The following is a 26913-nucleotide window of genomic DNA, read 5'->3' as shown; positions in this document are numbered from 1 at the left end:
CTAAAAACGCAGTGATGTTTAAAAATTACTTACACTCGAACGTAAGTCAGTCTCTTAAAACAGTTAAGTTATAGTTGATTGAGTTTTGGTTGGAGAAAAATAATTCTCCCTGGATGTAGTCTATAGGAACCAAGCTGTCAAGAATGTCGGCCTCCTCAGCACGACGAACGTCATTCTAATTTCGTCCCGGTCGTATTATGGACGACTTTATGAACGGACATGATTTCTACAAACACATACTTCGGTTAAATGCCTCAATGAACCCTTGTTCCACGGCCGTCTATTGAATTTTGGGTTTGGGTTATTTTTATTTTTACAAAATAGTAAAACATCTCAGGTTGCATATGCAGTGTCATATTTCTAACTTGTTAGAAATGCACGTATGAGAATTTGATCTTGTTTTGAATATTGGTGTACAAATTGAATCACAATAGACACATACATGGTCAATTTCAAGTGAAACAAAATTATATCTCTATAATATAAAAATGAATAGCAAAATCTGTTGGTAGGCGCATAACTCAACAACGCGTAGATAAATTTGGCCAATTATTTTATTAAAATGTTCGTTAAAGTCCAAGGATGGTTTTTAGGGCGAGTAAAAATCGAATAATTACCGGGAAAACCCTAAAGACAGCCCTTTTCTATAGGATAAAAGTTGGCATTGTTGAATTCAATCACAGTTATAGTTAAATAGTTGAATCCGAGATGGCGCGCTAAAGTGCATTATTAGCAATTCTATATATAATTAATTTCTTTAAAATAAAATTGCGAATCTTATTGATTGAATTGACACATACTATGTCTAGAACAAGAGAGTAAAAACGAATTACATTTTTATTAAACACTACCGGAACGAACTCGCGGACAAAAGCTAGTATAATGATAAATATGAAAATTTTAGGTTATGTTGTTGAAATAATGCTAAAATATTCAATTTACACCCTAGGGTTGTTTTTTGAAGATTATGATTGACGTCAATGCAAACTTTAAGGAGGAATTTAGGAATTAGAATAAATTTCTTCATTCATACACTGCGTAGGTACTCCATGGAGACGCGCGGGACACGAAGGGGACGTAATTTCGTATTTGTAAGCCGATATCCGAAGCGCCTTCGAGTGACTCGCGCACACAATGGCTGCGCCTGGGCCCCGACATGAATGTAACTTAATTCGTGTAAAACAACGTTCGGTCGTTACATTATAGCCGGCGCGACCGCGAACGTGGTGTAATGCCTGTATTATTGGTCTATTATTGTTTGCGTAAACTCTCATATGACACCGTCCCGTGTTGTGCGTACACAAATAAAAATAACTAAATAACGTCGTCATATTATAATGCGGCCTCAGTTGGGGGAAGTGAGGTGGTGATTCTCCTGGGACGTGAATTGGAGAGTGTGAATTGAATGCTCGATGGCAATCCGAGATGTGAACGCGGAGCGATGGTAATGTGACAGAGTGGACATTATTGGGCGGTGCATGCGATTATGTGAATTAACATGGGACGTCAAATTAAAATTAAACTCGGAAAAAACATGCATAAACATGCGCATGCTAATAAAGTGAATATTTGATTAGGAAATGAGAAATATTAGACGGATGGGAATTCAGTGTAATGAATTAATGTAATAATAATAATTTACGAGCAAGGTTAGGAGTGTTGGAATTTTCATAGATATAGGCAACCAAATATACTTTTTTTTTATTTCTAGCTTTGTTTTCATCAAAAATTTTTCAATTGATTCGCAAAAATAGAAATAAGAAATATTAATAATTATGTTAAACCAATAAAAATTAATTAAATCTTTGTTTTAAAGTCAAATTTTACTAATTTTAAATTTTTTTTTTTACTTTTTTTATAATTTTGTGTTAATAATGACACTTAAAAAGTTTGAAATAAATTCCCACTTCGTTTGGTAATTATAATTGTACAGTTGTGTATTGTGGTGCATTATGGTACAAGTTGGTGTCAAGCCCCGAACTCCCAAGGGGTCCTTCCACTGCATTGTAAGTAATTGCGAGCTGTGAATGCATAGGAAGCGATTGTGAGCGATAGGAAGGAAGGAAAACGCTTGTAATGATTAACTCGCCCCGCCGATACCACCCCGAGTACGACTTCAACTTGAACTTCATACAATGACTGCGCCAAGATTTGAAAACTATTGCTAAATGGCGTGGTTGTGGGGTGGTTATAGAGTGGCTATGGATGAATACTTAACTACGGGTGGTTTTCGATGACTCGCAGAAGCGATGGGTGGCATTTCAAAATGTATTATAAGCGTGACGGCGGAAGAACGCGATGAATGTGGTTTTATTGATATGTTATTGATACAAATTGACGAGTATTCATACACTGCTGGAGACCGGATGGATTTTTTGATTGACAATAAATTGACAATGTATACATAATTATGTTTTGGAACTGGCGTTTGCCCGCGACTTCGTCCTGGTAGTGTTTAATAAAAATGTAATTCGTTTTTACTCTCTTGTTCTAGACATAGTATGTGTCAATTCTATCAATAAGATTCGCAATTTTGTTTTAAATAAATTAATTACATAAAGAATGGCTAATAATGCACTTCAGCGCGCCATCTCGGATTCAACTATTTTACTATAACTATGATTGAATCTCAATGCAAACTTTTATCCTATAGAAAAGGGCTGTCTTTAGGGTTTTCCCGGCAATTATTCAAATTTTTCTCACCGTAAAAACCATCCTTGGACTTTAACGAACATTTAAAAGAAAAATTGGTCAAATTGGTGTAGGCGTTGTTGAATTATGCGCTTACAAACCGGTTTTGCGATTCATTTTTATATTATTTGTATAAAAAAAATCATTTCTGTTATTTTTATGATTTTGTTACTTAATAAAAATTACCAAAAATAAATTATACTAGAAAACAATTATCGTTATTATCATGCTCAAGACACCATGCAATAATTAATCATAGCAATCCAGCTGCGCGCGCGATTCTCGGAGCTTGATTTGTTTGATTTCGCACGCCGAGGGTGGGCAGCGTATTTCTGCGATTCCGTAATAATTCCATGCCTTGTGACAGCGTGTTGCTTCATGGTCCGCTTGCTTCCTCTTAGCAAGAAGTGCAGAAATACGCCAAGTGTCTAGTTCTTCCTGCGAGAGGAGGTCTCATAAGTTGGCAAGTAATAAAAAGAAATATAGTGAAAAGTCCAGTCATGGCCGACAACGGCGTCGACAACATGGCGGATGGTTGACTCTGGACGGTGGACGGCACTCGGCCGTGTCGAGTAATAATTTTCTACTCGTGGTTTTATTATGGCTTGAGAGACGCCATGCGAATCATACGATATATTACATTTTATAAGCGTTTTTTTCTTTATACAGTAAGAAAATAAGTTGTTATTATAAGTTACGACGTTGGTTATGAAAGGAAAATTTTGTAGAAAATTATAATTAGCAGCTTGTAATGGACGAGTGAACATTTTCCGATAATAAAACAACGTACAGGATAATTAATAGTATTTTACAGTTAATATTATATTAATTATTATTAATTACTTACCTAGCTATCAATTTCCTGGAATTTTACTAATCTCATAAAATTAAACTATATTCCATCTAGTCCTATTCACCTATTCACTAAAATTAATTATTATCTGAAGTTAATTTCGTATTGATATTAAGGTAGCTCGGAAAGGAGATAGGTATAGGTACTGAATATTTTGTTGGAAATTTATGATATAAAAATGATTAAAAATTCGATTAATTGCCGGGAAAACCCTAAAGACAGCCCTTTTCTACAGGATAAAAGTTGGCATTGAGATTCAATCATAGTTATAGTTAAATAGTTGAATTAAATAGATGGCGCGCTGAAGTGCATTATTAGCAATGCTTTATATAATTAATTTCTTTAAAATAAAATTGCGAATCTTCTTGATAGAATTGACACATAGGTAGGTACTATGTCTAGAGCAAGAGAGTAAAAACGAATTATATTTTTATTAAATACTACCGAGACAAAGTCGCGCGCAAAATCTAGTAACGTTATAAAAAACGTGAGAATTTCAACTGTAAAGTAAACTTTACCCATTCGTTGGTATTATTCTCAAAATTTGTCAATATTCTTCCAAAATATATTCAATAATATAACAATACAAATTCAATTTTAGTGTATTGTGTGCTTAATGTTCGATATTCGTAAATTCGCGAACAATCAACATCCAACTTGTCTCGTTACCCTCTTCTAGTCCTCTTTAAATTCTGATAATGTAGATGTTCACGTTCTTTTCTATTCTTCATATCTCTGTAGGTACTTGAATGGAGGGTAAGCAGTGTAAGCACCTCTCAAGTGCAGGTCTTCAAGTCTTCATTATCTCACACTCGTCCCCTCTCACTTGTTCTCGTGTATGTCTTATTGTAGGTTAGTTTCGGTGCTATTTAAAGGTGCATTTCCGAGTGCACGCTCATTCTTCAGCGGCACAATGCGGTTTCCTTTTAATCGCGCCCAAATAAAGCAAAGCGACGGTTCTTCATCCTATTTTCCGGCGTTTTATAATCGCCATGGATCACTTGACGTCTGAATGGAGTCAATAACAAGCGGACAAGCGGATAGACACGGCCGCACGGAAGCTTTGAAAGGTTTTGCGTTTACCCACAAATTATTTTGACTATGTGAGAAATATTTTGAAAAATTTAAATTGATAATAATGCATATGTCATTTACATGTCTAGGTTTTAAAAATTTGAATCAGGATGTTTGGGAAATAAATTTTCAAATATTTTTGAAAAAGATTTTGATCAAAGTAAAGGGTAAACATAACATCAATATAAAATTTTTAAAATTTTACTAGCAAATACGTTAAAGGTGTGAATTTAGCAATTTTGAAATATTTTCTTATCAACCCTTTGGTTTACAATGCTTATAATACTTATCTGATCACCCAAAACCCTCTCTACTGGAACGATGATGTTCATGCTACCGTTTCAAATATGTATTTCATTATTTTTTTTTCACTTTCTGTTTTGATCCCTACGCCCAGACCTCGTAGTGTTTGAATGTTTCAAACGGTTTGAACCCCTGACAGGGTTTGTCAGTAACTGCTTTCAGATGGGCGATGATCTCCGATGATAAGATGGGATGAGGATAACATTATCATCGCTTACAATAAAATATAGAGCTGACGATACTGTTTTTTCTCTTCAGGCTCACCTATGATGAAGCAAGATATTTAAACAGTGATGGACTACATTCTAAGTGTTGAAGAAGCTAAAGATGAGATATAAAACATATAGTTTTGTAGACTGGAACTTCTAAGGCTTTGTTTGCTTCCTGTTTGAAAACTTAAAAGATCTTGCAATTGCCTGAGAAATGTTTTAAGAACAGTGAAAGAGTAAAATTGAAGCAGAAATGATTAATTTATGTAACAGTATCTATTATTGAAGTTATTTTGGTAGATATTGATTTCCCTAACACCCACACACCAATAATTAGTTTATTGGCGTACCAGAATATTGGGATAGGTTGCAAAATGGGAAATCGGATACGCCATGGCCGTGACAGTGGTCGTCTCCCATCCGGATATTCAATACTTTAGTATTCGGGCTGTAAACAGCCGCAAACCGGACCGGATGTTTCATGGGTAGCATGCAGGTATTCTCTGGAAACATGTGCGTATCTCATCAACTGGACTCTTGGAGTCCATTGAAGCAGGTCATGGCATGCAAATTCTAACAATTTAAACAAAAACAACTGTACCTAAATCAAACAAATTTCAAACTTTTTACTTTTATCAGAGTAAACTTGATGATTTTGCACTTTTTACCCTAAAATTATTCATATAATACAAACAATAAGCCCACAAAAATACAATTTTTCCCAGGATCGTTAAATTGATCGTTTTCCAAAAATTCAATTTGTAACTTATTGAAGTTGTTCGGTAGAATATAGGAGCTTGAATTGGGGCCGATCGGAACAAAACAAAACGGAAAGCAATAACCGTTTAGTTGAAGCAGCCAGCTCATCACTTCAGTAGTTAGCTCATTTCGAGGGGGCTGAGACCCTGACTACTGGGCGTTCACGGCTGCCAACAGTGCGCTGGGTCGCCTCCTCTTGTCCTCTCATTGTTGACTTATTATCCCTTGACAATGCTCTAGTTAGCAAGTCGTTTATCTTCCCGGAATGAGCACACATGCCATCTGAACCAATTTGAGCGCGCAGAGGTCGAAATTTGAAGAATATAGGAAATTAGTGGAAAAATAGGAGAAGGAAGTTGGAAATTTATGAAGCATGTCAGCATTTATACAGAAAAAGATTTATAGGAGTATAAATTTTGCTACGAATACAAAAATACTTTGTTTAAGGTCACAACAATTAAAAATTGACCAAAAAACCTTTGTTTCTGGATGATGAAAACCCAATAATTCTATTTTCGTATTAAAAACGTTAATTTTTGCAAAAATTAGATAAAATTATTTAAATTACATTTATCTGTCTTTCTATTACCTATTGCTATTTGTTATAATAGTCTAAAGCTGTCATAACCACAAATAATACCCAGTTATCCGTTTATCCATCCTCCCCAAACTCCCCAGCAACACACGCTCACTCTCGTGCAATTGTAGATTGTGGGCAATAAATTGAATCGAAAGACCTCGTTGCGTTTCCAGCCGACAGCGCACACAGCGCGACCAATCCGCAGCTCCCTGCTTGGTGTGATACCCGCCTCTGAGCTGCTCGATACCCGCCCAACGATTCGTCCGCGCGTCGTCTATCCATCGGCGGCTCCCTCCGATAAAGTTACCGGCGCTCTACGACCGCGTGCAGATCCAATTCGAACCGCGAACGGTGCGAACGGTAAAGACTCAAGAGACTCAGGAAAAACTTAACTACTCGGTCGGTTCTATCTTTAGCATACACGCCGTGTGTGTGTGGGGCTTGCTGGTGTGGTCCACTCACTCTCCCAGCACCGGCAAACACACACCGATTGCATCTCTGACCAGTTCTCGTGGCTCAGCTCACTAAGCACGGTGCGGACGGAGTTGGAGTGGAGTTGAGTTGAGCTTTTAGTCAAGTCGCAGACGTCGTGCGTTTCGGGCAACGGGCTACGGTCAGCGCGACCGGATGAAAATGTGCGGATTATAATTAATCGAACAATCGGGATATTATTGTGTATTGTTTGGTAATTGTGCGCCATTTTGGATAACAAAACAACAAGAGTGGTTTTTATTTGGTTTCCGGTTGTGTCGCATGTTTAGGCGGCGGTTTCATTGAGGAGAAGAAGGGTAATTCGCGACAGTGGTGGATTACAATTGGAACATGCTGTCGGCAGGGTTGGGGTTCACGAATCCCGGGACGGGTGCGACGCCGCCGTACAGCCCACCGCCGAGACACAGTCCACTTCCCAGTTTTGGATTTACACAGGAACAAGTCGCGTGTGTTTGCGAGGTAAGGAGTTAAAATTTCTATTTTAAAAATGAAGAAAATTCATTGATTAATTTGTTATTAAACTTCGTAAGCATTAATTAATTAACAAAAATTGCATAAAGACTTGTTTTTATAAACATTGCATCATAATTAGAGGTTAGGATGCTTTATCGCGGGAAATTATAGATAATTTAACTTGATTGAGTGATCCGTCGGGAGATCATTTAATAAAATTAGCAAATATTTCCTGTTTTGTTACGTATTTTGTTTTTTATTGCTTTTTTTTTCGAACTTATTGAAGCAAAAATCATGTTTTTCCGAAACTATTAATTCCATTGAGTAATTTTGAGTCATTTTTTGTTTTATTTTCATAATAAACTAACTTGAGTACTAAATATTCCCTAAACAATTACATATTTTGATTTTAAACATCTTTGGAATAAGTTTCAAGCAAAAATTTCTTATATTATCGAAAATATAAGCGATTTTAAGTAATTTGCGTGTCATATTCATAATAAATGACTTATATTCTGCTTGTTTAAACTCGGACACGAAAAAATTGATAATAAACATATCGAACTGTTTAGATGACTCATTTCTCCTGCATCTTACATACAACATTGAATTTGATACATTTAAACACAGGAAATACACCAAATAAACTCGTAACGGCCAAAAACATCAAACAAAAAACACACCGCGCCGATTTTGCTGATTATACACGATTGTTTTTTTAAACTTTTATTCCTTATGAGTCACGGCTAAGATGGTATTTTATAAACATTCACAATATAGTTTACCAATGCTCAATTCCGTGTTGACAGGGTTTAGGTACTTTGATTTGTCTGATTTGAGGAATGTGAATATGTTTAAATAACAATTGAATTGTTTCCATCTTTGAATTGTGGAGTTGTTTATAATAAGCCTGTTTGTGCGTTTGTTAACAAGTTATCTTACTTGAGGCATTGGACATAGATTAATGCTAAAATTTTAAACAAATTTATCATTTGTTATTGCTAGATTGATGGGAGGACAAAAATTTATAAACAAATTTTGTTTTTTCTTTCTGTGTAATCAATTGTGTTTGTTTTATTTATGAATTCTTTGGGTGGTGCCAATTTATCAACAACACAGAGAAATTTGTTGAATGTTTATAGTTATAAGTAATAAATCTAAAAGCGATTAATTTTTTAATAATTGATTTCTTTTGATATTTATTACATACGTAGTAAATTCTAAATGTATTTAAACAATCTCATAAATAATGTAATTATTTGTTCGATATTTTACCGAAATTTATATAAAATGAATATTTTTTAAACAAATGTAAACTTAAATTACATGTATCCTAACATATAAGTAATTATCTTATCAAATTTCTATCTATGTCGATTTTATATTTAGCCTACAATAAGTATTTGAAAGAATTTTAATTTTCTAACAAATATTTTTGGAGTTATTCCCGAATAACACCTGATAATCATATTATTGCACGGCCATTTTCTTTTTAGTATTTTTTTCTGTTGTTTTTGGGCCTTTTAGTTTGTTTTTAAATACGTTGATGGGCGTAATGATTTCGTTTTCATTTTATAAAGTATAGCGTTACCCGGTTACCCACTCGTGTTTGTTGGATAATTTTATGTAAATACGCGTCGGTGGAAAATTGAATAAACACGCGCATTATTTAAAAGCGCGAGGCAAAACAAACATGCGTGTTGAGCACGCAAGTAATTTGCGATGTTTAGAAATTCGAATATGTATTTTCACTCACGGGATCAGGCAAAATATACACCTTATCACATACTTTTCCCACGATTAATGAGGTACATGACAATTGGATAATGTTAAATATTTTGCTACTGCATTAGTCATGTCTAAGTACATTTTACCTAACCAATTATAAATAAATTGAAATGTGAATTTGTTTGTTTGCGTCTTTCGCGCGCAAAAATTAAATTTCTCAACCAAATTAAAAATAATTTCAAAATAAATTTAGGAATAGAGATGTTTTGGAGTAACGAAACGCATGTGGGCTACTTTTTATGCAAAAATATAACTGGCAGGGTGTAAAATAAGGAATAAAAGCTTGTACAGTGATATATTGACAATGAAATTGTGGGGATCTTTACCCAACGCTTTTTCTATACAGTAGAATCCGTTTAGTATGACTCCGCTTATATTGACCAACCGGTTATTATGACGTAACTACACAACGAAGTTTGGTTTTCATATAAAATTCTTTTTAAAAAAGTCGGATATAATGACTTCGCTTACAGTGACATGTCGCTTATTATGACCCATTTTTAATAGATTATGTCCGGTTATAATGACCAACATGATTCTTTACACCTCCGGTCATGCTCGTTGATTCCCGACGACGATCGACACGTGGCGAACTTTTTATATTTATTGCTACATTTCTTTTATGATTGTCAAATTACTTTTATGTATTTACTATCGGAAAGACCAAATGCTTAAATAATAAATATAAGCATTCGGGCAGCAGTACCTTGTCCACGACTTAATCCGTATTTTCCAAACTAACCTTCTGGTCTGTTTTTCACCCTCATAAACCAATTAAATCTTAACCAATCCTGTTCTAGCAGACCATATAACATGACCGATTTTCACAACTTTGAAATCTAAGAACAGTTCCTACTTATCTTCTCACAACTCGTCACGCTGCCGGAGGTGAATTTATTGTTTGTGTTTAACTATTTGTGTCTTGTGTTTCTTGTGTTTGTTACTATGCACAGCAATATTGCAAATGATAATTTGACCATAGCTATGTCCTCTATTCATAAAATAAAAACAAAAGCAGACAAAAATGACAGATTATTTAAAACAGTAAAAAATACTCTTGTATGTGTAATTATGTGCAATTTTGATTTTAATTTAATATATATGTATACATTTATATACATTTGTAATTACTATGTTTATATAGGGAAGGTTGGCCAAGTCGTACCCTAAAATACAATTGGCCCTAAATTGAAAGTTTTGCAACATAATGTCAGTTTTTTGACATATTCACCTGCTTTAGTTAATATAGCTTTAATTAGTATGAGAAAAATTAATCAGAAATGTTTATATTTTTGTAAAACATCAATTTAACAAAAATGTGTAAACGGTACGACTTAACAAACCGGTACCCTAAGTCGTACCATCGATACCCTAAGTCGTACCTATGCCAAAGTAATATCAAAATGAGAATATATATTAGTTTAATAATAATGTATTTATTTGCAAGGTATTTTTTACTCGTTTGGACACCCCAACACATTTGTCATGCATCCAAATTTTGCATTTGAGGCACTGAATCATACTATCTTCCTATTCTCATCACGCTAGTAAAGTATCTTCGGCGCGCAACCGTAGCGCCGCCTCGTGGCGCAGCTGAAACCTTGAGTCCCATATGCTCTATAGGTACGACTTAAAAAACGCAAAGGGGTACGAGTTAGCAAACATGTGCTTCCCGCTTAAAACAACCTTAAACAATATATCAGAAGGAATATTTAACAAAATCCATGTAGAAAACAATACATGGATAGATGTATACCCAATATTTAACATGAAACACATATTTAGTGGTGTTTTTCTGACCACCAATGCTTTCAAGCTCCAGGAGAAATTGGATGAGCACGAGGAGCAAAACTATTTTTGCGCATAACTTCATAATTCCGATTCGGCGGGAACTGATTAAAGAATATGCTTCTAGTATGATTTCATGCTGTCCGAATACAGCATTTTAAGTTGCATAAAGTGCCTTCAAGTTAGAGAAAAGACCGAGGTACGACTTACGTGACGGTACGACTTAAGCGACTATAATTCTTCCCTTCATCTATATTGCATGCACTCTATAACTTTCTTCATCTATATTGCATGCCATAATTCTTCGTATAAAATTCCCAAAATTCCTAATTACTTTTATTACCCTTGAAAAACCTAATCCCCGAGTCGGACGGTTTGGCACGCTGTATCTAGCGTGCGGTCAGTAGCAGATGGTCCGGCTCGGATTCCCAAAATCCGATGGTCAACTTTCCCTCTCTTCAATGTCACACACTTTCTTCTACCAATCAAATCTATCGCTTTCTTCTGACTTCCAAATTTCTTGTCACCACCCATCAACCTGAAGGGTTGCTGGTGAGTGACAAGGGTGTAGGAAGATCTGTTATTGCACACACTTCTTATGTAACACGACTACAGTACTTCTTACTCTACAGTTCTTCCCTACACTTCTTCAAGAGTTGGTAAACCTTAACATTATAATAAACATTGTTCGTGATAATTAAACATCGTGTCTTTTAACACTCATCAATTATAACTTACACACCGATCCCACAAAATCAATCAAAATTGTAATTTAGAATGTTATCGGTAAATTTAGCACATAATAAGTTCAAGAAATCGAAAATTAATTACTTTTTACCCTAATCTACGGGAGCAAAATCTAGTTATTATATAATTCGTTTTAATTTTGGCAAAATTCATAATTCAACTGTCAATCACAGAAATATTTTTGTCTCACAACGCAAGCAGGAATCTGGCACGGAGTTTTACCTCCTGAAATGTAATTAAACCTTGCCAACTTGTTCATAATTCATCCTCTGAAATGCGTTTAGAACCATTGAATTATTCTCTGCGAGAAATTGTCAAATTTATAAATTATGTTACGAAATAAGAACATTTATCTAAACTGTTTTTACTTGCAATTAGTTTTGGCATGCGATCACTTGCTGTCATGATATTTTCATGTTTTTATTATTACAAATGAGTCAGTGTGAGTTGTAGTTTGGGTCAATTAAGTTAGAGATTTAATTTCGATGGATGTTTTCATAATGAATTGGAGATTATCAAAATACGCAGTCAGTTCGCAAATTCACACAAATTACTCGCTTGTTTTGCGTTTTCGCTGCGTTTTCGGATGAATGTAACGTGTGATGATTTTGGATACGAGCCAAACGGGTGCGCATCATTGCGAAAAACACATCAACTGCATAAAACGCATCGGCGATGTTCGTCACTTTTGATTGCCAGAAACGATTTATTTCATATACCACATATACAACAATGTACGTTGGGTTGCCTAGCGAAGACAAAACTTAGGTTGATTTTTATTTAATAAATAGTTTCGTCTGTGTTAAACAAACATGTGTAATGAACATGTCATTACGTCTTACAAATACCAGTTTAGACGTTTCGGTGCTTCCAAAACATGTGTTTGCATCCCGCTGGTTGCCATACAAAGAATTCTTCGATATATTTCTTCATCTGCACTTGTTCAGTTCATTTCAGTTCGTAATATTGCGACGGGTGACTTCTGTTTGGCCCACGGTTTCCCACTTCTTCACGGTGCAGTTTCGTAGTCTGCGCGTTACACATTTCCAAACGTCAGAACTTTTGAGTTGTGTCGTGATGCTCGTTTTAGAAAAATAACAGAAAAGAAAAACAAGTGAACGACGCCGCCCAGTAGTTGTGTGTGCGCGTTGTAACCCGATACGTTTATGATGTTTTTCTTATTCATTATTTTCATGCGAAGGGAACGAATGCTCACATACGATGTTTTCGAAATGTTCAGGCTATGAAAAGTGAAAAAAAGCTTCAGACGTTGATCTTGCAACAAAAAACAACCAAACCCAACTAATTAATTTATATATTTTAAATTTAACTAACTGAAACTAAAAGAATAATCAAAAATTGTCTAGTTTAGAAATACAATTCCTAAAATTGATTAAATTGTATCATGTGTGGCTTGTTTAGATATCATCACAACAAAAGCACTATTATTATAATGCTTATGAATTTATGATGATTGCGATTGCAAGAACCTCCAATTCTGACACGTTCTTCACATTATCTGCACGTCCTCTTGGCGTCGCTGCACGTTCGCCACACAAAATACGTTTTTATGAATGGAGCGTTTCGCCTCCACACGAAAACCGCCAACTTAGCAGAATTACACTTTATTCATGCCTGAAGTCGCGCGTCCGAGCGCGTGTGGCGTTGGAAATTATGATTTAAAATTAAAATTAATTCGATTCGACACTGTGACACCTTTGTTTCGAGCGCGAAGGCGCAATGTAAGCGATACGTGGAATTAACGAAGATTATGTTACGACGCCACGTTATTACGTATTCCTCACGTCGCCTTGCAGACGTTAAACGACTTTGGCACAAATAAACGCAGTGGATTTTCACCAAAAATTCAAATCATAATAACCTCAATACAAATATTGGTGATGTAGGCAACCAAATATACACTAAAATGTACTTTATTGTCATGTAAGCATTATCTTTTTATTGAAGCATAAAATTCGGTGTTTCATTGTGTGTCCGACAACAAGTTCATAAAATAAACTACGAAGGTACCAAAAGTGCTTCCGATGATGATTTATCGACGGGTTACATCTTAATTTACAACGGTTTATCATCGTTTTTGCTTCCATGAGAATTTAATAGGTTATGTTTTTATTTGCAGGTTCTACAGCAAGCAGGGAATGTAGAAAGGTTGGGCAGATTCCTCTGGTCGTTGCCAGCGTGCGACAAACTCCACAACAACGAATCGGTGCTGAAAGCCAAAGCAATCGTTGCCTTCCATCGCGGCAACTTCAAGGAGCTCTATCGTATCCTTGAGAGTCACACCTTCAGCACGCACAATCATGCGAAACTGCAAGCACTTTGGCTCAAAGCTCACTATGTGGAAGCCGAAAGACTCAGAGGTAACTAATCACCTCAAATTTTAATATCATATTATGCAAAAATAACCTGTTGGTGTTAAATTTAGGAAGACCTTTGGGAGCTGTAGGCAAATATCGTGTACGCCGAAAATTCCCTTTACCCCGAACAATCTGGGATGGCGAAGAGACTTCCTACTGCTTCAAGGAGAAATCACGGACAGTTTTACGCGATTGGTACACGCACAATCCTTATCCCAGTCCACGTGAGAAACGTGAGTTGGCGGAAGCTACCGGCCTGACCACAACTCAAGTCTCGAATTGGTTCAAGAACCGGCGGCAACGCGATCGGGCAGCTGAGCACAAAGATTCGTAAGTTGTAATATTTCATTATTTTTCAACATTGTTTCGGGTGTTTAAAGACTTGCAGGTACGTGTTTAGTGCATTGCTGGTTTATTTATACGCCAATTGAGCGTCGAACGCCTTAAAAATATCCGTGGTGTTCGCGTGGCTTATATTTTGAGCTACCGGCTAAGTGTGTTAGTCGGTAGGTTGTAAGTTTTCGGCCCGTGTCGAAATTTTTTGGCCGCCGCGCTATAAGGTTTCGGGCGTATCGCATTGCCAGTCGGCGGCGGAGGCAGCAAAATAAGAACGCGCGCGCATCGCGCATCGACTTGAGCGATGTAACGTGAGTCAGGATTCTATTTCGGGAGCAAGCAGGCAACCTCGTTGGAATTCTAAACCGCACCACAAAAACGAGAACACGCCGAAATAAATATTTTCAATAACATTTTAACTCGCTGCGATTAGCTGCGGTAATTATTATAGGTTATGTTTTATATCAGTAGCCATAATACACATGAAAGTTTATAGGAACATATTTGAAGGTTAGGTTGCAGTGCACTTTCATTTTGATTGAATATGATGTGTTATTGCAAGTGATTTACGCCAGAATGTCGGCATTTGTAATACGTACAAAATGCGGATGTGCATCATAGTAGTTCAAAAGCGCGCCGTAAATAACTCGCACTAATTTTCGCCGATTGCACAACCGCCCCGACTTGTCATCGCTGTGTTTTACCTCCTGTGTGGCTGTGCAATTAATCATCTGCGCGCATTTTCCCCTGAAGCGCTATGTGTTAGCTGTGCACTTAGTATGCAAAACGTCCGAAAAACGACTCGCAACATAATTATAATTGCCGACTATTTATACATCTTGTGATGCAATAGACGGTCGTAAACTTTGCGGCCCCTAAACGGCTTCCTGAAGTGATAATTAAACGCCGAAACGTGGCGTCCGCTATATATTTTTTCGTTTTTTGTTTTTACTGGTTGCGTTACGGCTGCAGGCTGCTGTTGGGGTGGTTTTATTACCTTCCGATAAAATGTTTCATTTGCTTATCCATTTTTTTCGGTTGTAGCTCTAAAAGTGTTAACCGAGATAAATCTACTTATAGCTATTTTATTATTTACCTTCTTCATTTTTTTTTTCGTTTCGAATAATTAATGAAAGTCGTAAACGTAAACTGCGTATGAAGATGGCTCGTAAAGTGTAAAATGTGAGATTTGAAAGGGTGCAGTTGCCGTGCACGAGTAGTGTGTTGTCATTACTATACTTTGTGTGGATTTTATTTATATTTTGGGTATTTAAGTGAGTTTGTAATGCTAAGTTTGTTGTTTTATGCGCTTTCCGGCGGCGCGCGCGCGCGTGAAGCGCGTTAAAATGTTAAATTCCAAAACATTCGGTAATTAAAAAATACGAAACATACAAAGACGAACGTTAAAAGTGTACTTGCACGCCGGGAGTGAATGCAAGATGCGTCGAGATTAGGAAAATGACTAATCTTAGCTCTTTTTGATAGTTTGATACATTTGATGTTGTTTTAGTGGCGATGAACGTCGCTTAAATTTAAATTTAAATATCTACGTGTTTTAGGGTGCGAGTTTATGTCTTTCTGTGGGAGATTTATGTTTATGATTGAATCTTCCAGCGTCAAAGATACAAAAAATTACTTAGTTTAAAAGCCATCAAAGAAAACACAGCTTTATTGTTTTTTCTTTCCTTCTTTCTTTTTAAATCAGTTCGTTATTTGATTTAATTTCGTATAAAAAGTGATGTGCAATAATTGAAGTGCGCTTATGAATAGATTGGCTCGACTCGTCCTGCGTCGGATAAGCTACGCGCGTAACATTTGAGAGATGTTTTGGTGTCGAGTGGCGGAAGTCGAAAATAGCTGAAAGCCGCGCGCGCCATGGTTATTCTCAGGTTCCAGGCTCGTGTAACCGCTGGCCAACGCACTCCAGAGTGTTCCAAATTAAATTTACATCCAAACTCAAAATATAATATATTAATAGGCAATTAATACTAAAAAAGGTGCAAAAATAAAGTTGTTTGATGTGGATTATTAGTAAGGTTATGTTACATTTTTATAATTATTGAGGTTAAAAGTAAGTTAAGGTTAAGTAGCTTCCTGTATAATGGTTATGATGTCAAAAATAGAATTGTAACACTTTGAATCTACTACTATACATGCAGCTTTAGTTTTTCTCAGTTTTTGTTTGATTCGTTTGGTGAATTTGAATTTTTTTCACTTTTTTCTTTCACCATCGTTGATTTTATCATCTGTGAGAATGAATGCCAAACATTCGCATTCCAACGCCTCAAACGGTGGAACATTACTCTTTGCAACACGAATCCGCTTGAACATTACGAACAATAAAATTAATTTATTTCGTTTAACGGCTCCTCACATTTTTGGCAACTCGAAACCAGGCAAATTTCAAAAGCACTTAAACATTACAACGCACTCATAATAAATGAACGATTCTCAGTCTCAACAACTAGTATAACTTACGGGAAATTTAAAAACGCACCACGAAAATATTTCAAATATTTTCAGCGTGGTATAAAATACAAGATAATAAATTCACAGCACGTTTTCGCCTCGCGTGAAATAAATAAGAACAAGAAGCTAAATTGTTGAGAAAAATTAGCGGGTTATGCATAGAAAATGAAAATTAATTGAAAATTGCGATGCAACTTGTTGCCGCAACGAGTTTAAATTCAGGTTGCGATTTTTCGCACCTTGTCGACGCGTCGTTTGGTTCGTGCTCATCAAAAATGAATTTGGCATAATTGCGCCGTTGCAATCAATTAGCTCGGCTCGTTGCCGTCGATAATAACCGTGTTTAACGCCTTCTTCTTCGACGCGCGCGCGCGCGGTGGCCGTGTTTTTGCTTCGCGCACGCTCGTTTCCGAATGATTTACGACCCCCGCGGCTCCCGACTTGTATGCGCCGTGCATAAATTGAAGCGTGAAAACGCCATTAATAACTTGCTTATGGTGCCAACGATCCATCGTGCCCTTCGCGGTCATTTTGCACGTGTGAATCTTCGAAACAAGGGCAATAATGATCTCAGAGCGTCAAGATCAGACTGAAAATCAAGTTTTACTTTGTTACCCGCTGTCAAATTAGTTTTTGAGGTTAGGTTTTTGATATTTTCACCAAAAACAAAGTTTCTTGCTTTTAAAACAGTTAATTTACAACGAATGCACTTTTTGTGGCGCCAGTTTGTTAAATAAATATTTTAAAAGTTAAAAAAGCGACAAGACAATGTTGAATTTAGGATGCAACATGAAGAGGAAAGCAAAGAAGAACAGGCGCACATTGTTTGACACTGCAACACATTGTTCTTCGGCATCTATTCGTATATTCATATAAATGTAGTTGCACACAATGGAACTGTTAACTTTAACTTTGACTCTAAAGAAGGGTGGTACGCAAACACATCTGGCGACCACTTGTCTGTCTCTCCGACGCTTGCAAACCGCCGAAAAAGCGACAAAGCACCGCCGAGATGCGCACATAAACGGAATGAAAAATGAAGAAGGCAATTAAGTATTTGTTTAGTGCTGTTCCTCCGCGCGCACATCTCGACTTGGTCAATAATCAATATGGTCAGCGCAAGATGTGAGCAGAAACAGTGAGCAACAATTTGTAAATAATTATATTTCATGTTTAAGTGAATTTTTGCTAATGATCACATCCGGCGTGTTTAATGATTTCACCAAAAATTATTTCTGGTGCTTGCGCACGTCTTAAAGAAGATATTTATTATGATTTGGAGCAATTTGCGGTTGCAATTAATGGCACGCAAACTAATTTAATAATTTAATTACTCAATAGACCAGCCGTTAAGCGTGCTTCAAATTAAGTACAATCATTATCATAAACTAGCTTTTGCCCACGACTTCATCCCGGTAGTGTTAAATAAAAATGTAATTCGTTTTTACTCTCTTGTTCTAGACATAGTATGTGTCAATTCTATCAATAAGACTCGCAATTTTATTTTAAAGAAATTAATTGTGTAAAGAATTGCTAATAATGCACTTCAGCGCGCCATCTCGGATTTAACTATTTAACTACAACTATGATTGAATCTCAATGACAACATTTATCCTTTAGAAAAGGGCTGTCTTTAGGGTTTTCTTGGTAATTATTCGAGTTTTTCTCGCTGTAAAAACCATCCTTGGACTTAAACAAACATTTTAAAAACAGGAATAGGTCAAATTGGTCTAGGCGTTGTTGAGTTATGCGCTTACCAACATATTTTGCGATTCATTTTTATATTATAGATTTTATTTATATAGGCCACCAAACAAGCAACAATTACAGGTATTGGAGGTTAGAATAAAACCTGCCAGTTATTTTACGATTCGATTGCAATGTTGAACCAATTAAACAACAGTTAAATTCACCCTGAATTTCTAATCAGACATCTTTTGTACTTTGACGTAAAAATTTATCTGTATCTCACTTCGGTTGCTTGTTTTTCCGCCGTCGAACTTTACTGGAAACGTTTAATTTAACTCGACACTTAAAATGAAATTACAATTTTAAATTTTAAGTGTTTGGTATAAAGGTCGCATTGGCGCAGGTCTCGAGCCATCAGACATCGAGTTTGTTGATGTTATTCGATGTAACTTTTATGTGCGTTGATGAAGATGCAAGATAATGCCGAAATTCGAAGGCACGCACGGGAAAAAGCGAAAAAAGCGTGGATATTGTGGCTGTGATCGGCACAGCGCACGGGCGTTGTTTTTATGTCTATTGATGGGCGAGATCGGTGTTGTGGCGGTAATGGGATCCGACAGCGGTTTTCCCTCGTTACCTCCCCGCGTACCTCTCCGCCATCATTCTACACATTGTATTCGACATTAACATTTTCATCTCCACGTTTTATAAAATTATCAATGAGTATATTCGATTGAATTTTTCTTTTTCGATCTCTTCGGTGGTATATTTTTTGTATTTCTTTCTATTTGATTAATTTGCATGCGGTGATGATGGTCGTAGCGGCGTTCAATTAGTGGCTTGATTAAATGCCAAATGCGGTCCTGCTGCCGCTCGCGGTTGCGTACGTCGGCTAACGAGGGCGCAGCGCGGGTTTTGCGCCCGCCGGTATCGGATTACCGCCAGCCGCTGCTCTGGCCCCGAAAACAACAGTGTCTGTTCAAACAAAACGACTAGCGCTTCCCGCTCCTCATCCTTTCCGATGTGCTTCCAATGCTTCCCATCATCATCGACATCGACAGCGGCTTCCACTCACGCCCTCCTTTTCTAAATATTACGCATACTGTGCAAACAAAAAGGCCGCAACGTTTGCTAACTTGAATTTTCACCAGCAGCGCATGCAGGAAAACTAAAAGTTGAAGCATAAGTATAAAGTATAGTTTCAAGTTAGTAGAGAGTAGTTGAACATGAGAACCATTTGTGCTGTGAAGCCATTTTGTTTGGCAACAAACAGTTTCTTTAGTTTTACTACAGTGAGATAAATTAATCAATATAGATGTGTGATGTATGTGATCGAAGACGTTATAATCTTCCCTTTACCACACTTTCGTTTGGAATAAGTTGGGACCACCTACGCCGGCAGCGCCATTCAGTTTTCCCGCATCAGGCGATTCTTACTTTTGTTTCATCTACAAGGTGATCCAACATAACCTCTGATTACCTAACCTACAAATATTTATCTATCAAAATTACATCAAAATATGCATAAAATATCTTTGTGATAGTTTTTATTGTGGAGGTTATGTTTTGTTGGTTTTGTATGTGTTGAAAATGTTGATTGTGATTGTAGGTAGTACCTTGTACATTGAATGTTGAGAAACGCACACGATGTACAGCAGTCCTTCCACCTTTTCTCTCGTCTCTCGGTTTAGTGCGTTCGGTTGGTTCCTTCGTCGTCGTTGGGTTGCTTCGCGCCGGTCCACGGCGCTTGTCATATCGGGTTTCACCTGCGGGCTGCAACGCGTAATTCGATACGCGGTAAACGTCCGTGAGTCGTCGTCGTCGCCGTCGACGTTCGCGAGATGCGCCCCGATGGCTTCCTCGCGGCTCAACGATTCCGCAGTTTGCTGCCGGGTCTGCCGCTTCTTGCGTGCGCGGCCAGATAAAAAGAACCCCCAGGTTTTCAAACAATATTCAACCACCCAACACCACACACCATCATCTTGGAAAGTTTTCAACTTCTCGCGTTCGTGTGGTTTTACTTCACGGCCATTCATCACCATTTTATCGGTTTATCTGTATCTTTAACACCCATGAGGAGTGATATCGACGATGCCATCTTGTTTACGTGTCTACCTATTTGTCACTCATTGAAATTTATAATTTCTGTAATTTAAAACATGATTTGTTTTTCTTTTCCAGAACTCAAGGCGGTGGAGAACGAGCACATCTTGATTCGAGTGGTTCCGATAGTGAGTCGGAGGCGGGGACGAAAGCAAGCGTTCTATCTGGTGGCGGCGGTGGTGTTGGTGGGGGCGGTGGGGCGCATTATGCGCCGGCGTCGTTGAGCGTAGGCATGCCGACGCAGGTACCGGTGAACACCTATCCGACGCTCGCGGCGACAAACATCATCCAACCGATGTACCATGCGCCGGAGGCGGCTAGATGCGGCCTCCTACATGACTACCAGACGTTGTGACAATGGTTGGGCAATAGCAATGGCGCGCCGCAGCCACCACAGCTGCCGCACGACGAAACCAAGTCGATGATGAGCGACCATCAACATCAGCACGCGCTCGCCAGCAACAACGTAAACGTTTAGTGAGATTTACTTAAATTTTAACCTTTAGACGTCTTCGTTTTCATTGAGCACGCAACCAAAAGATACTTAATTAGACTACGATGCAATGGAATCGATGAAAACGCAAGGCAAACATAATTGTAATTATTGTAATCAAGAAAATTTCAAAGGAGAACGGTTGTATAATTGTGTATAAATTAAGGTTCTATTCAAATATCAAAGAGACATTTAAATATTTTCTATATGTTGGATGAAGATCCCAAAGTATAATAATACGTAAGAATGTTTCAGAGGATGTGGACTTGTGAAAATTATTTATGAAATGAAACAAATTGAATAATATTGTAATTATTGGACATTGTACACTAGCGAATTGAATTTTGGTCGCCGCCATTTTGAGTGCGGTCGCGCGACGCCATGGAAATGAGTTTTGAAGCGATGTTAAATGTTAGTACTTGTTATTGTAAATGATACTTATGTTTGTATATATTCATTATTATTATTATTTATTTTTTCATTTATATTTACATGATAAGGTATTGTGTATTTATTGTACATACCAGTACGAGGACGATCTGGCGCCAGCAGGAGGAGAGGAGTATTGTACGTTGCTAGGGCACACACATAACGATCACAATTGCATTCATAATTTCTGCACAAATCGAGATAAGGAACGGCAATAATATGTGCTTTTCGTCAGTTATTAAATATACGATTATCGAAACCAATACTATTGTTTATTTAAAAGATGTAATTACTTTTTACTTCCCTGTTTAAGACCCTGTATGTGTGTCAGATTTCGCCATTTTATTTCAATGTTAATTTTTTTTCTGATTTTGTTTATTTCATAATGTTAATAAAGCACTGCAGCGCCATCTGGTATTCAATTTAGCTCTAACTATGGCTGAATATCCCTTTTTAACCCCTTAAAGTAATGCTGTGTGATATTTTAATACTTATTCTTCTCTTCGGGACGGAGATGAATATTATAAATCATATATCGTCTATTATTATGCAAATAAACCAATAAAACGGAGGTGGATACCTAATTGTCATTAATAAGACATAAAAATAAAATATTTTTTGCACTAGTATCTAACCACCAATAATTTCACATTTATATTTCACATATGAGAGCGATTGACAGTTGGTAATATATTTCTTGATGTAACTATTCATATCCCTTTCTTCTATTTGTTTTATTCCAATCGTGAATTACTTTGTTCATGTAAGGATTTATTTTCTAATGGGGCACATGCTGCCATCTGTCACATGTCTTGAAAAGTAGATATGTTACTATAGTCGTAAATTAAAAAGTACTACCGTCAGGTGCTGCCCTCTGGATGAATTGTTATTCGTACTTCAGGTTGAATGTCATCCACGATTGTCACTTGTCACAACAACCGAACGCGCACTCAGCTGTTATGAGTATTGTTTATGGTAAAAATAAATCGCGACAAAGACACAGATACACAGTTTCAATTAAACAATGACCAGCGCAGACAAGCTTGAGGTCCTCCCAACAAAAGACGACTGGATCCGGATGTTGCATAGCAAAGAAATCAGCAGATTGAGCATGAACAAACTCATTATGAACTACCTTGTTACAGGTTTGTACAATAATACAATATATCCCTACTATAATGTAGTTTATAGTGCTAATATTTATATATTTTCTCTTGTTAAAGAGGGTTTCAAAGAAGCCGCTGAGAAATTCCAACAAGAGTCCGGCGTGGGTCCAACTATTGAACTCAATTCCTTGGATGACAGAATCCGCATTAGGGATGCAATTATAAATGGCAGAGTGCAGGAAGCAACTGCCTTCATTAACCAATTACACCCAGAACTCTTAGACAACGACCGCTATCTTTATTTTCATCTACAGCAGCTGCATTTGATTGAATTAATTCGAAATAATCGCGTTGAGGAAGCTTTGTCCTTTGCACAGTCACATCTGAGTGAAGCAGGTGAAGCTGATCCTTCAGTTTTAGAAGAACTTGAACGCACTGTAGCTCTACTCGCGTTTGAAGAACCTTTGAATAGTCCTTTTGGTGATCTGTTGCAACCTGCGCATAGACAAAAAATTGCTAGCGAAGTAAACGCGGCGATACTACGAATGGAACATCAGGAATGTACCATGCCGAAGATTTCCACCCTGTTGAAACTAATTTTATGGTCGCAGTCTGAGCTGGATAAGAAACACGCCAAATATCCGAAGATGACTGAACTCTCGGCGCCGAAGATCGAGAGTCCGAAATAACAAACGGATGATGCTGTATATATTATGCTAGAGGATTTTCACTCGGCTTAGGTTTTGTAACAATTGATGCATTACGCATTATTTATGCTGCAGCGTATTGTATTACTTTCAAAATTATGAGGGTCTGCAAAATCTTTTGTGTTTTTGATAGTTTTGCTCGAATTTTTAACTTGTAATTTACATATTTTATGATATATCATAACCAAACCACGTTTAGTACCAGTACCAAATTAATTGCAGATGATAGACTCTAAAATATATGAATATGAAGCGTTGGATTTCTTGCAACGCCAGGAAATAACAATTTCTACTCAAAATTTTAAAATTATTCTCAAATTTGTGTATTTATCAGAATATTTCTTTTTGTTTTGTTACATTTTTTCATTAATATTTAATTAAGTTCTATTTTCTGTTGTGTTCTGGCGATGCAAGTAATGTTTACTCTTTGAGAATATAAATATCGTTATTCTATTGTTAGCATCACCGAAATAGGAGTGTTAAATGTGAGCAAGAAACGTAATAATCTTGATCGTGATAAGTAAAAGTAAGTGCAGATTTATTGATGATTTTACATTTATCAGTCAAGAGTCGAGAGAGTAATGATTTAGTTTGTGTAGTACATACTGTGCGCAGTCAATTTAGTAAACAACATACAAAAGAGGTTGCAATGTTTACTTTACTATTTGTAGCAAATACGAAAAGTTGGTTTGGCCACATTTGGAAGTCTGAATTGTATTTTCACTAATACTATTGTAATACTAATGCTCTATTAATTAGTCATTGGATATTTTCTTAAGGCAAGTTCGTAAATACTACATATTATGAGGATGTAATATAAAGATTAAGTGGGTATGACATGGAAAATAAAAACTACATACACACTACAAAATTATATTCAATCGCTATTGATTATACTTGCATCTATTTTTGTTTTTATTTGGTTCATGTAAGCACATAATATATTAATTTCTATTTTTCAATTCTGTGTTGTTACAAATTTTACTTTAATTTTCTACTGCACAATTAGTTGAAACATGTCGAAAATAAAAATAAAATTTGCAAGAAACACGGAATTTAAAAATAGATATTGATATTTTATATGGTTTTATTTATTTTTTTTACTGTTACATCTGTTCGCTGTTATGATTTATATCATTGAAAATTGGGCCTCGTCACTATACGAATCAAATTTGCTAACTTTGAATACTGATAATGGTTATCACCAAAAACCAAAATAAACACATTGCACATATTCATCGATTTAGTAAAATGGCAATCAAATGAAATAAATCAATGTAGAACATTGAACTTTTGACAATTTGGCCCCGAAATAGGCAGTTTTTACTTTATTTTCATTCAAATAATCGCTATTAATTAGATTGTCCTGTGACATTTCATGTTAACATTCTAAACGTCTTTTTAATTATCCATTATCAGCTATAGATGCCTTTATATAGCTGCACATTAGCAATTTTTGTTTGTATTTCCCGGAATATTCGTTTATGAGTATTAATACGTAGAACCCTTGTATTATCGTTCTGGGTTTAGTTATGAACTACTATTTTAAATTCATAAGAAATTCATAAATATTCTAGGCGCCTAAAGCTATAGAGCCAAAATTAATCCCTTTTAATGTTAATGCTCAACGCAAAACTATGCGCACGTCTGGAAAACATGCTACGGTTGGCCTAATCCCCAATACTCGTAAAATTAATACCCGAAACGGTCGTATTGTTCATTTTTATTACCAGCGTACTTTTGATTCAAGTTTATGACGGGTATTGTTAGTGCAGCTTAATCTTTACTTGAATATTGGGATGTGCACTGTGTTAATATTTCAGGGAACTGATTACCTTCTTAAAATTTGGAAAAGTACACTAAAATTGCACCAAAATACAAATGTAAAGTATATTTGCAATAAAATCACAACGTCGTAGTTATGTTCTAACACAATTCATGAAATCAGTAAGACAAACATGATAAATCGAAGTAAAGTAAACAGAAAGTATGCAATTGTATAAATTAGATAAAAATGAAAGACGTGAGCAATTAATTCGACGGAAACGACACGATTATTAAAGATTCACCATCCAAAAACGTACTCCATTGCCTTCGTCACCAGTCCGGTGGACTTTTGAGGGACGTTTTGTGGTGACACAACCGTGTTTGAATTCAATTGCGGCACGTTCGATGTGCGCAATGATCTTGCTTGTGATCTTGCAATTATTGGTGACGAATACTGTGCGCCGGACATATTGTTTTCCTTATCCATTTCACACTTGTTATAATATGGCACAACACCAATCATGATACTGTTTGAAATCAGTTTTCCATTGAGCAACAGCGCCTTTGCTACTTCTTGTGCAGAGCAATACTTTAGGTGTATCCAATTCCCTTGTGTGGGATACTTTTTCTCTTGAATTGTGCCACAATTAGACATTTGAGCAATTATCAAGCTGGTACTGCTTGGTACAAAACCAAAGACAGTCACCCATAATGTATTGATTTGATTCATTTGCCTTCCCATGTTCATAGACACACTTCTTGCATCCATCTGACTGTAATTAAGATAGTTGTTGAAACTATCATTGAAATTAGCTGGTGCTCCTGCACTTTGTCTGAAGCTACCATCAATTGTGTCAAACATTGTGCTATCATTCATGCCAAACATGATTTGTTCATTTGGTGCAGGATGGCGCATTGTACTGCTGAGTACTGGAGTGTTTGCCTTCTCAGCTACATCAAAGAGACCTGTTTTAGGTGGCCCTGCTTTTTCTACAGCTGGGCTGCCAAATGGGCTGGTAATTGGTGAGTTGAAGTCGGAAAGAGTGGATTGATTGAAGAGTTTTTGGCGGATGTTGTTGGAGTATTGCTGTTGCGTGCCGGTCTTCATCATGAGCGGTGTTTTATTGCGACCGGGAGAAATTGCTGGATTACTGGGTGATGTGATTTGCTGCGATTCGCCCATCAAATACGCGGGTAAAAAGTTCGGGTTTGGCGATGCTGGACTCGATGGAGGGCTTCCCAAGTTCATTGGTTCCATTGTTAAACTTTAAATATATACATAAATTGTTATAAAATATATGCCCTAATTACTATCTTTACCTATAAATTAGATTTTGAATTTAAAATAACCGAAACTTCTTAGATGCTTTTTGATGGTTGAATGGAAGTTGACGGGTAACCCTACTTTTGCACAGTATTTATTTGATTTGTAAAGGCAGATCACATAAACTTAAACTGAGAATCATTTTTAAAAATAATTGAGTAAAATCTATGAAATTTTTAATATCAGGGTATAAATATAATTTAAAAAAATAATACAATAGAATAATGTTTGTTATAATTATATTTCTGATCATAAATAAATTTAAAGTACATTTTGAATCAAATATAACGTTCGGGTTGTATACGTGATCATTGTGACGGAAACGCACGAACATAAGAGCAACAAGGCAACGCCGCGAACAGTAAACGCTAGTTC

General features: G+C 36.5%; 3 protein-coding genes across 3 annotated transcripts; 2 read left to right on the top strand and 1 right to left on the bottom strand.

Annotated features, from left to right (window-relative positions):
* Positions 1-6777: 6777 nt before the first annotated feature.
* Positions 6778-21897, top strand: LOC135796145 (homeobox protein SIX1-like). The gene is made up of 4 exons (XM_065308057.1): positions 6778-7420; positions 13878-14118; positions 14184-14445; positions 20791-21897. Exons 1-4 carry the CDS (start codon positions 7292-7294, stop codon positions 21065-21067), a joined length of 909 nt encoding a protein of 302 aa, XP_065164129.1. The 5' UTR covers positions 6778-7291; the 3' UTR covers positions 21068-21897.
* Positions 21898-22534: 637 nt separating this feature from the next.
* On the top strand, positions 22535-24318 carry LOC135795858 (glucose-induced degradation protein 8 homolog). The gene is made up of 2 exons (XM_065307654.1): positions 22535-22779; positions 22858-24318. Exons 1-2 carry the CDS (start codon positions 22659-22661, stop codon positions 23427-23429), a joined length of 693 nt encoding a protein of 230 aa, XP_065163726.1. The 5' UTR covers positions 22535-22658; the 3' UTR covers positions 23430-24318.
* Positions 24319-25323: 1005 nt separating this feature from the next.
* On the bottom strand, positions 25324-26643 carry LOC135795857 (nucleoporin Nup35-like). The gene is made up of 2 exons (XM_065307653.1): positions 26535-26643; positions 25324-26479 (listed from the first exon to the last, which is right to left on the bottom strand). The coding sequence occupies exon 2, from the start codon at positions 26470-26472 to the stop codon at positions 25513-25515; it is 960 nt and encodes a 319-aa protein (XP_065163725.1). The 5' UTR covers positions 26473-26479; positions 26535-26643; the 3' UTR covers positions 25324-25512.
* Positions 26644-26913: the final 270 nt, after the last annotated feature.

This window comes from Atheta coriaria, unplaced genomic scaffold (assembly GCF_025399875.1).
Source record: "Atheta coriaria isolate IRGN ID8LTWV9N9 unplaced genomic scaffold, Caltech_Dcor_3.1 hic_scaffold_7_pilon, whole genome shotgun sequence".
NCBI classification, from domain to species: domain Eukaryota; kingdom Metazoa; phylum Arthropoda; class Insecta; order Coleoptera; family Staphylinidae; genus Dalotia; species Dalotia coriaria.
The sequence above is the reverse complement of the archived record's forward strand: the minus strand, read 5'-3'. Positions and strand labels throughout refer to the sequence as shown.